Consider the following 11695-nt stretch of genomic DNA (forward strand, 5'->3'; position numbering starts at 1 on the left):
TGACAAATAAAAGCCAAAGGATAAGACAGTTGAATCAAGAACTGCCTTTACAATGATAACTTTGAATGATAATGGATTAAACTCCCCAATCAAAAGACACAGATTGGCAGAATGGATTAAAAATATGATCCCTCTATAGAGTGTTTACAAGAGACTCATCTTAGACCCAAAGATGCAAATAGATTGAAAGTGAAAGGATGGAAAAAGATATTTCATGAGTCACCAAAAGAAAGCTGAGGTAGCTATACTAATACCAGAAAAAAATACTTGAAATGCAAAAATGTTGTAAGAGATAAAGAAGGACACTGTATACTAATAAAAGAGGTGATTCAACAAGAAGAAGTAACAATCATAAATTTATAGGTTTCTTATCAAGGTCTCCCAAAGTACATGAGGCAAACCCTGGGAAAACTGAAGGGAGTAATAGACGACTATACCATATAGTGGGAGAATTCAACTCTCTCCAATAGAACAACTAAAAAAAGGATCAATAAAGAAATAGAGAACATAAATAATAGGATAAAAGAACTAGACCTAACAGACATGTATAGAACATTACAAACCAAAACAGCAAGATACACATTCTTCTCAGGTGCTCATGGAAGATTCTCAAGGATAATCCGTATGCTGGGGCATAAAATGTCTCTTAATAAATTAAAAAAAATTGAAATTTTACAAAGTGCTTTCTAGGATCATAATGGAATGATACTGGACATCAATCACAAATGGAGAACCAGAGAATATACAAATATATTGAGGTTAAATAACACACTCTTAATCAGTGGGTCAAAGAAGAAATTGCAAGTGAAATCAGTAAGTATCTTGGGACAAATGAAAACACAATGTATCAAAACTTATGGGATGCAGCAAAGGCAGTGCTGAGAGGGAAACTTATTGCCTAAATGCCTACATTGAAAAGGAGGAAAGAGCTAAAATCAATGAACTAAGTGAACAACTGGAGAAACTAGAGAAAGACAGCAAACTAAGCCCAAAGCAAGCAGAAGGAAAAAAAAAAATTACAAACATTATAGTGGTAGGAAATGAACTGGAACATAAAAAAAATAATAGACAGAATCAATACAACCAAAAGTTTGTCCTTTGAGAAGATCAATAAAATTGACAAACCCTTGACTAGTCTGACAAAGAAAAAAGAGAGAAGCTGCAAATGAATTAGAAAGGAAAGGGAGCACATTACCACAGAACCTGAAGAAATAAAAATAATCATAAGTGGTTACTATGAACAACTGTATGTCAACAAGCTAGATAACTTAGATGAAATGAGCAACTTCCTAGAAACAAACGAACAAGCTACACTGACTTGAGAAGACCCCAACAAACCAATCGCAAGTAAAGAGATCAGATCAGTCATCAGGAACATGAAAGAAAGAAGAAAAACCCAAGCACAGATGATTTCACAGGTGAGTTTTACCAAGCATTCCAAGAAAAATTAATATCATTCCTGCGCAAAGACTTCAAAAAAGTTGAAGAAGAGGTAACACTACCTAACTCATTCCATGATGCCCACATTACCCTAATACCAAAGTCAGATAAATATGCTGCAAGAAAAGGAAACTTCAGACCAATCTCTCTAATGAATATAGATTCAAAATTCCTCAACCAAACACTTGCAAATAGAATCCAACAGCATATTAAAAGAATGATAAACCATGATCAGGAAGATTTTATCCCAGTTATGCAAGGATGGTTCAACACAAGAAAATCAATTAATGTGATACATCTCAGTAACAAATTAAAAAGGAGAAACCACATGATCATCTCAATTTATGCAGAAAAGGCATTTTATCCTTTCGTGATAAAAACACTTCAAATGGTAGGGATCAAAGGAAACTTCTTCAACAAGAAAAAGGGCATATTTGAAAACCCCACAGCTAACATACTTAATGGTGAGAGACTGAAATCTTTCCCTCTAAGATTGGGAACAAGACAAGGATGACCCCTGTCAACAGTGCTATTCAGTATTGTGCTAGAAGTTCTAGCTAGAGCAATTAGGAAATAAAATAAATAAAAGGCATCCAAATTGGAAAGGAAGAAGTAAAATTGTTGCTGTTTGCAGATGGCATGATCCTATATTTAGAAAATCTAGAAAAAAAATGACAGTGAAGCTATTAGAGCTAATAAGCAGGTTCAGCAAAAAGGTGGGATACAAGATTAACACACAAAAATCGATGGTGTTTCCAAAGGAAAGGATAAGCCTACATATAATTGTGCCTAAGTGTCACCCCTAGAGGGCCTATTTTGGTGCTCATATGTGGCCTCTCTCTATAAGTCAACTTAGTAGGTTGACTTGCTGCTCTCCCCTGCTGTGGGTCATTACTCCTAAGGGTATAAATATCCCTGGCTGTGTGGGACGTGACTCCCAAGGATGAGTCTGGAACTGGCATCATGGGATGAGATAGCCTTCTTGACCAACAGGGGGAAGAGAAATGATACAGAGTGAAGTTTAAAGGGCTAAAAGATTTCAAATGGAGTCAACAGGTCATTCTTGAACTTATTCCTATGCATTATTAAGATATAATTTTTTAGTTTTTAGGGTATTTGAATAGCTAGACAGAAATGCCTGAAAATGTTGAAATGCAACCATGTAGCTTTGTTTCATGTGTATAACTATATAGCTTATAAGGTATGACTGTGTGATTGTAGAAAACCTTGTGGCTCAGACTCCCTTTATCCAGTGTATGGACAGATGAGTAGAAAAATAAGGACAAAAAAAGTAAATGAATAATAGGCAACATGGGGGATGGGTTGTTTTGGGTGTTCTTTTTTACTTTTATTTTTATTATTTTTTTGAGTAATGAAAATGTTCAAAAATTGACTGTGGTGATGAATGCACAGCTATACAATGATACTGTAAACAATTGAATGTACACATTGGATGATTTAATGGTATGTGACTATATCTCAATAAAATTGCAAGGAAAAAAAATCAGTGGTGCTTCTACACAGTAGTTATGAGCTATCTGAGGAGGTAATCAAGAGAAAATTCTGTATATAATAGCAGGTAAAAGAAGTAAATATCTAGGAGTAAACCTAACCAAAGATGTAAAGGACTCATACACAGAAAATTACAAAACTTTGCTAAAAGATATCAAAGAAGACTGAATAATGGAAACGATTCTATGTCTGTGGATTGGAAAACTAAATGACATTTAGATGTCAATTCTACCCAAATTGATCTACAGATTCAACATATTCCAACAGACTAAATTGTAGAATTTGAGAAGCTCATTTTCAGTTTTATTTGGAAGGGTAATGGGACTCGAATAGCCAAAAACATTTTGAAAAAGAATGAAGTGGGAGGTATTACACTTCCTGATTTTAAATCACATTATGAGGCCACAGTGGTCCAAACAGTGTGGTACTGACATAAAGATAGACATACTGATCAACAGAATCAAATTGAGAGCTCAGAAATAGACCCTCAGATCTATGGTCAATTGATATTTGATAAGGTTCCCAAGTCCACTCAATTAGGACAGAACAATAAATGGTTGGTAGAACAAGATATCTATAAACAAAAGAATGAAAGAGGACCTCTATCTAACATCTTATACAAAAACTAATTCAAAATGGATCGAAGACCTAAATATAAGAAACTATACCATACAACATGTAGGAGAAAATGTAGGGAAAAATCTTCAAGATCTAGTCATAGGCAGTAGTTTCTTAGCCTTTACACCCAAAACACAAGCAACAAAAGAAAAAAATAGAAAAAAAATTGAATACTTCAGCACTTCAAATGACTTTGTCAAAACGGAGAAAATGTAACTGAATCAATGGGAAAAAATATTTGGAAACCACATACCTCATAAGGGTTTGTTATCCAGTATACATAAAGAAATCCTACAACTCAACAATAAAAAAAACAAACAATCCAATTTAAAAATAGGCAAAGTCTTTTCAGCATGAAGAAGTTAGAATGATCATTGCCCAGATATCCCTGAATATTGAAAGAATGATCAAATGAGAGGGAGAAGTTGTAATTGAGAAGTTAGGATTTAACAAATAATTATGACTACTGACTCATTGCATAGATATTTATTTTTAGTTTCTAATGTATTAGAATAGCCATAAGGAAAAACCTAAAATTGTTAAATTGTAAACAAGTAGCCTTGATCTTTGATAATGGTTGTTTAACTATATAGCCTTCATCTTGTGACTGTGTGATTATAAAATCCTTGTGACTGATTTATCCAGTGTATGGGCAGATGAGTAATAAAATAAAAACATGCATGAAAATAATAATAATAATAATAATAATAATAATAATAATAATAATGGGCTGCATAATACACTAGTTTGATGATTTCACAAGCTATATTTTGGTATAAATCCCAATAACACTATTTCTTCAAGAGTTTTACTGGCTCAGGTAAGTTAAGAGATATTCATAGAGTCATATAATCAGTAAATGGAAGAATTGGAAAATATATGCAGATTCTTGTCTTCTCAATATAAGTTTTCTGGGAGGCTAGCATGGCCCATTCATGTAGAGGATGTCCCTGTTCTTAAATCTGAATTTTAGAATAGACTTTGGTTCCACCTATACCATCAAGAAATCCCAAAATCAAAGTGTTTAGAATGTTCTTAAGGAGGTTCCTAGATGGGGGGGCAAAGGTATGAAAGATAGTTTGAACTTTCTTCCTCCACCCCCTTTCTCCTGTTCAGCAGCTACACATGGATCTGCCTGAGTAGCAAGTCCAGTCTCCCCCTGGTGGTGGAACCAAAGCTCCTGAACAATCCTGAGCTGGTCCGAATCAGCCCTTCCCCTCCCACAACATCCAGGGTGTAAGACACATCAGAGCACCAGTTTCATATGATGTAAAATAATGTCATGAACAGAGCTCAGGATTAGAAATCAGGTCACTCCAGGCTTAAATCTGAGCAGTACTAATTATTATCTTTGGTTCTTGGCCAAATTTCCATATATATTTTCTCCCTCATAGGGATCATATGAGACTCAGATGATTTACTGAACTTAGCATAGTGACTGATAAATGAAAGTGTCCATTAATTATTAGTTCTAATGATATTTGCATTCTCTTTATCTCCTACAACCTTTTCCAGAAATCTTAACTTCAATGTCAGATTTTTAGTGGAGACATCAAACATGCATAAAATATTTAGAATTGTAAGGATTTGTGAATCTACATCAATTCTTCAAAACTTGGCCAATCTTCCCTCCTGCTTTCTGCATTTGACCAGAATTATAAGATAAAGAAGGCAAGCTACATATATGAGTTGAGACAATTCTTGCTAGAACATGGAGCTCTCCTTTCTTCTACAGAGGATGACAACACACAACAAATGGTGTCTATGCCAGACACCATTTAAGCGTTCCATGCATTATTGCAAATAACCCCACTATATTCTCTAAGAAATTTTCCTCATCATACTCTTTGCACATATGTGGGAAAGGAGGCCTAAAGAAGCTGATAAACTTGCCCATGGTTGCATAGGCAGTAAGTAAAACAGCCATTTCTAGGAGGTGCAATTTATTGTACTCCAAAGCACTTGCTTATAATCATGATTCACATTTTTAATATTTTGTAGCAATTTCTCCACTCTACATGCATTTATCCTTAGGCCATCAACCGTAGCATAAAAATTTTTCATTAGGTTAGATGTTTCAGTTGTTATCTTGATCAATCCCACCAATAAATCAGTGAGTCAGATAATGTTAGGATTGTTTCATGTGTTCTGATAAGCTCATGAACACTTACTCCCATGACTAGAACATTCTGTGCCCTAGTCCCAGATTCTAAGGTCACTTCCCAGCCACAGCCATAGAGAGACTGTCACCCCACCCCAGTTCTCTCTCCCCTACATGCCCAGCAACACTGGTACCACAGATGTCACAGCCACAAGGGACAACAGGACCAAATGGCTTGGCTGCCATTTTGCTAAAGTTGTTAATTCTAATCCTCTGGGAGTTCAAAGTTCAGAGCATCCCTAATTCCTCAGCTGGAGGAAAATCTATTTAAATATTCTCCATACTCATGCATGAGAATACTGAAGATATTTGAGCCTAGAGACTACTTGACAAAGCCAGTCATAGATTATAGGTGCTGTTTGTTTCTAAGTTTCCAAACTATTTGGATCCAGACTCTAGGGCCAAAGGACCTATCTCCAGGATGAGCATTGGGTTTCTAAGGAAAACGTCTTAAAGGAGCTGAATTCAGGTAGGTGTTACTCCAGGGTAATTTTATTTAATTGCAAAGCATGGTATTTGTAATCCTTAAATTTTCTGCCTTATCATAGTTTGCTCAGGGTAATAATCAGGTTAGTTTTGATCAAGTGACTTCTATAGTATAAATCATCTTGTCACCAACAATGCAAGAATGACAAATGTGTAGGAAAGAAACTTCGGATAGATGGACTCCAATGATAAGGTTTTGTCCATCAGTTTCTTTTGAAGCCTAGGGATTCAGAAGTTCTGCCTAAGGAAATTCATATCTGAGCTGGGTTGCTTGAGGCCCACATCCACAGGACGGTGTGAGCCTCCAGAGCAAAAATAAACTCAATGCATGAACTCAGATTATTTAGGAAATCTCTCTTAGCAATCATTTTCATGTCACTTACTGAGGAAGAGAGAGGCTTAAGGTAATAATGGGTGAATTGCAGAAGAGTAGGGAAGTCACTCTTAGCAATTATTTTTAGTCAATAACTGAGGAAAACATACACTATACCTAAAATAACAATGGATGAACTTGCAAAGCAGCAGTTAATGATGGGTCAATTGTTGCTAAGTCCATGCAGAGTGTTCTCTAAAAATAAGATGCCTTGTCATAGACTGAACCTGTTAGTTCTCCAAAAGCATTCAGAGAAGTAAGTACAATCAATTCTTTATTGATATTTTTCTCTCTAGGTGACACTAGGGTTCAATTTACAGGTAAATTATATGTAAACATATGTTTCTACTATAACAGATTTTTATGAATAATGACCAGAATACCCATTACTTAGAAAAACAGTCACTCAAGTTGTTATGGACATAGACCTGAGATAAGAAGAGAAAACTTCTTTAATTAAATTATTTTACTGATTATAAAGGTGATATATTCTTTATATAGAAAAATTATATCAGGAAATTTATGAAAGATGCCTACAAAATTTTCAATTACTGTCATTATTCAGATAGCACTATTTATCTTAATATACTGTTTTTAAATAATTTTCTTCATATATATGCCATTTTATATAATTGATAGCCTAATATATGTGGCATTTGATATTTTAGATTTTCCACTCAGTATAATATTAAAAGTACTTTTCCACATCATTAGTTATTCTTAAAAATCACATAAATGTCCCCCTGATATTTATAATTACACATCCTAATTTATTTAATAGTTTCCTTTAAACTATTAGACATCCTGAGTTGTCCCCACTTTTCCACTATTATAAAAAAATATTATGGGATACAATTTGCATGCATAATTTTCACCCATTACTTTGTATCTAGAATAGATTCTTGGAGTAAGAAATACTAGACTAAGGGACATGACCAATTATAAAGCCCTTATTACATAGAGTGAAATTTATTTACAGAATATTCTAAACCAACACACACAAGCCTTGGATAATATAACTCTCATACATCCTTGCTAATTTGGCAGTTAAAATTATCTCACATTTTAAATTTCAGTTTTTGCTATTTTAAGAAACAGAAGATTCTTAATGCCACATTTTTTCCTGAAATTACATTTTCATTATTTTTTACTTTTCTTAATGCTGTGAATAGATTTTTCCTTTTTGTAAGTGCTATTTTTGTAGAAATAGCTGTTGATCATACTCTTCACAATTAGTTTCAAGTGTGTTCCATGTCCTTATACAGTTAAAATATCATATTTTTCCTGTGTTTCATAGATTTTTGCTTAACAATCCATCCCAATATGCATATGAAATACATACTTATCTCATTCTTTTCATTCTTTTCTGTTTTAAATATATTTATGCTTTTATTTAAGGACTGAATGTATGCCATTATTTTTATTTTTTTATTTCTTTTTTTCCATTTTTTAAATGATAATATGAAGAAAAGACATGTTGCTTTGAAAAATACCTATTCTTACTGATAAGCTTTTATTACCCCAGTACTATAGTCTTAATATCCTATTCAATATTCTTTAACTGATGTCCTTTTAGGAACTGATCATACTTGATTCTTATTCAGTTTATATATGTTCATCACTTTTGAATTTATTTACCAAATCTAATATTTTTCTATTTTCTGATATACCAATTTCTGGTAGTTTTTCTAACTTTTTGAGGTGAATACTTAGTTCATTTGTAGTCTCCTGTATTTCATTTCTCTTCCTTTTTCATGTTATGTTGAACAAATATTCAAAGATAAGAATATTAATGTACATAATCTAATTCCTGTTCTTTTATCAATTATTTGGAATATATTTTTACCATTAGGTTACAAACTTTGACATGAGTAAAATAATGCTCTTCAATTCATCTATGTCCTTTGTTATTATGCCTATATTATATATAAAAAAATTAAGACCAATAATACCAAAGACCCATTACATTGTACAAACTACATGGCTACTCATGTATACATGTATACAAAAATAGTCTGTTGTAAAGAGTATGCTCTGTCCAATAAATTATGGTGCTTTTATTCCCTCAAATTAAAGTATCTGTTTTCAGAACATATTAAGAGAACATTTCACATCTTTCTCAAAATGAGTACTGATTTACAAAGTACCTCTGAAATCTAAGTATAAATGAAATTCCCAGTAGTGAATTCAGGAGATTCAAATAAGTTAAAGGTTTGTACATTGCATCACAGTCTTGTTCTCTACTGGATGTTATGCCTTTGGAGGTTTTGAAAATGAATCTGTGGTATTCCTATAAAATTCTTTTTTGATGTAGCATGAGTTCACAAACCTAACTGTGAGAGTGTATCTTACTGCAACTATAATATTCACTCTTTTCTGTTGATTCCAAAATCACTACATCATCCCTAATTTCATGTTTAAATCTCTTGATATTGCCTATTCACCCTGAAAAAAAGGTAAAATTAACAAGGATAATCAACTCTGCAGCTTAGCCTTTTCAGCTGATGTGATGAAAAGCAAACAGGGCAGAAGGCAATGAAAATTCACATCTATGCTTTTACTTCCTTTTATTCTGTTTTTCTACGACAGAAAATACTAGGGCAGTGATAGGGAAGGATCCACCCATGTACAATTGCAGGAGATATGCCTGACACTAAAAAAGTCATAAAGAATGGTGTGTGTGTGTGTGTTCAGAAGAGGGCTATGTGTTCAATATGTGGCTAATACTATGGCCCAACTTTAAGGCTGGGGTTTATCTGCTTGATCAATCTTACAGGAACAAATAATCATGAGAGATGTATTATTTGCTTGATCAAAATTTATTTATCACTCTTGCAATCCCTGTGATTTTTGCAGATAAATTGTTTGTCCAAATGACAAATTGGATTCATGAAATAATGAACAATGTGACAGAATTTATCCTCCTCGGCCTGACACAGAATGCAGAAGTGCAGAAACTTTTTTTTGTTGTGTTTACACTCATCTACTTTCTCACCCTGACAGGCAACTTACTTATTGTAGTGACTATCACCACCAGCTCAGCACTGGAATGCCCCATGTATTTCTTTCTGTCTTTCTTGTCTTTCATAGATATTTGTTCCTCAACTACCATGGCTCCAAAAATGATATTCAACTTACTCACTGAGAAGAAAACTATCTCCTTTGGTGGGTGCATGACTCAGGTCTTTGCAGCACATTTCTTTGTGGGAACTGAGATCATCTTGCTCATGACGATGGCCTATGACCGTTATGTGGCCATCTGCCGGCCCCTGCACTACATGACCACAATGAGCTGGCGGGTGTGTGGCCTCCTGGTGGTCCTGTCCTGGGCTGGGGGATTTCTTCATGCTCTGATTCAAATACTTTTCATTGTGTGGTTACCTTTCTGTGGCCCTAATGTCATTGACCATTTCATCTGTGACCTTTACCCACTGCTGAAACTCTCCTGCACTGACACTCACATCTTTGGACTATTTGTTGTTGCCAACAGTGGGCTGATGTGTCTGCTCAGTTTTTCTATTCTTATCACTTCCTATGTCTTTATTCTTTGCTCCCTCAGAACTCACAGCTCTGAAGGACAGTGGAAGGCCATCTCCACCTGTGCCTCCCATATTACTGTCGTCATCTTACTCTTTGTTCCCTGTATATTTGAGTACCTTAGGCCCATGATCACCTTCCCTATTGATAAAGCAGTGGCCGTGTTTTATACTCTAGTAACACCCATGTTAAACCCTTTAATCTACACCCTTAGAAATGCAGAGGTGAAAAATGCCATGAGGAAGCTCTGGAGTCGAAAGATGATGTTGGGTAACAGTTAATGTGAATATAGTAACTAAGTAATAAGCCAACTACTTAAAAATATTTAAATAGAAGAGGATGATGGATAACTATTTTGTTGAAAATTCATGGTTTTTATGTCAACTGCTAAAGTCACGGAGGACTTAAATTGTGAGAGATAAGTATCAACTGGAAATGAATGGATTTGGAGATGAGAGAAGCCCTAAGGTAGTTCTCATCTCAAAATTAATGTCCCTATGTTGCATTATTTGAAGCAGCCCCATTTGCCTTGTAATCTGAGAGGACTTTTCCATGAATAAATTGTTTTCTCTGGCTAAATTCAAGAAGGGATACAGAATTTTTCTATTTACAGCCATAGAGCAAACTTGCACATGATATTCCCAGACAAAAATATGTGTGGAGCACTCTTTCTTTCAAAAACAGCCCACACAGTTTTTTGTCTCCAAAATAAATCTTATTAGATGTATTTGTGCCTTAACTAATAGGACCAGAATTCGCTTGTAAAAGAATAAAAGCAGCTTGCACAAAAGAGTGAGTTTATCATACCTCAGTAATCAAGACAGAGTTTTTGCTTTCCGATTTTAATAGAAAATGCTGAACAGTTGCAGATCAATGAAATGGGGAGTCATTTGAGATGTAGACACCTAAAACTGCAACTCTAAGGGAAAGACCTCAGATAAAAGAACAGGATCCAGATCAAAGCCAGGGCAGAATCTGTCAATCTTCATGACCACCATTATTTCTTTAGAATTGAATTAATGTATTTTTCAATAGCCATACTAAATCTTATGTTAAATATGTATTACAAACAGATGAATATTCAAAAGTTTAGTAAACAATTTATTACATATGAGAAATCAGTCTTTCAAGATGGCTAGCCCATGCAGATCAGCATATATCCTTGTGCTGCTCCCATCGTATTTTCCACTCTCTTGTATTTAAGTAAGACCATATGCCCAGCTCACAGAAATGATGTGTGCCTCACTCAATGTGAACTATCAAGGAGCCAATGTGTTACTATCCAGCTTTTTGCTTTCTTTGCAAAGCATTAAAATTTAAGGATTACACAGAGGAAGCATCCTGGGTTACTGAATACCTACACGGAGGACAACAGCCCCACAGTATTATCCAATTCTCAGTGGATTTTACCTGATCAGGAAATAAAATTGTATGTAATAAACAAATGATATTTCAGGATTCTTTTATTACTATAGCAAAATACATCTTATTTTGACTAATGCATTGACTAAATTTGTCTTTACAAAGACCTGAAAGTATTAATAAGAGAACTGATTAGCATAGTCTTT

At 34.4% G+C, this 11695-nt stretch overlaps 1 protein-coding gene across 1 annotated transcript; it reads left to right on the plus strand.

Moving 5' to 3' along the window:
* Positions 1-725: 725 nt before the first annotated feature.
* On the plus strand, positions 726-10408 carry LOC119536302 (olfactory receptor 4C5-like). Its single transcript, XM_037839056.1, has 2 exons — positions 726-740; positions 9494-10408. The coding sequence occupies exons 1-2, from the start codon at positions 726-728 to the stop codon at positions 10406-10408; spliced, it is 930 nt and encodes a 309-aa protein (XP_037694984.1).
* Positions 10409-11695: the final 1287 nt, after the last annotated feature.

The sequence above is a fragment of the Choloepus didactylus genome, chromosome 6, assembly GCF_015220235.1.
Source record: "Choloepus didactylus isolate mChoDid1 chromosome 6, mChoDid1.pri, whole genome shotgun sequence".
Taxonomy (NCBI): Eukaryota; Metazoa; Chordata; class Mammalia; order Pilosa; family Megalonychidae; genus Choloepus; species Choloepus didactylus.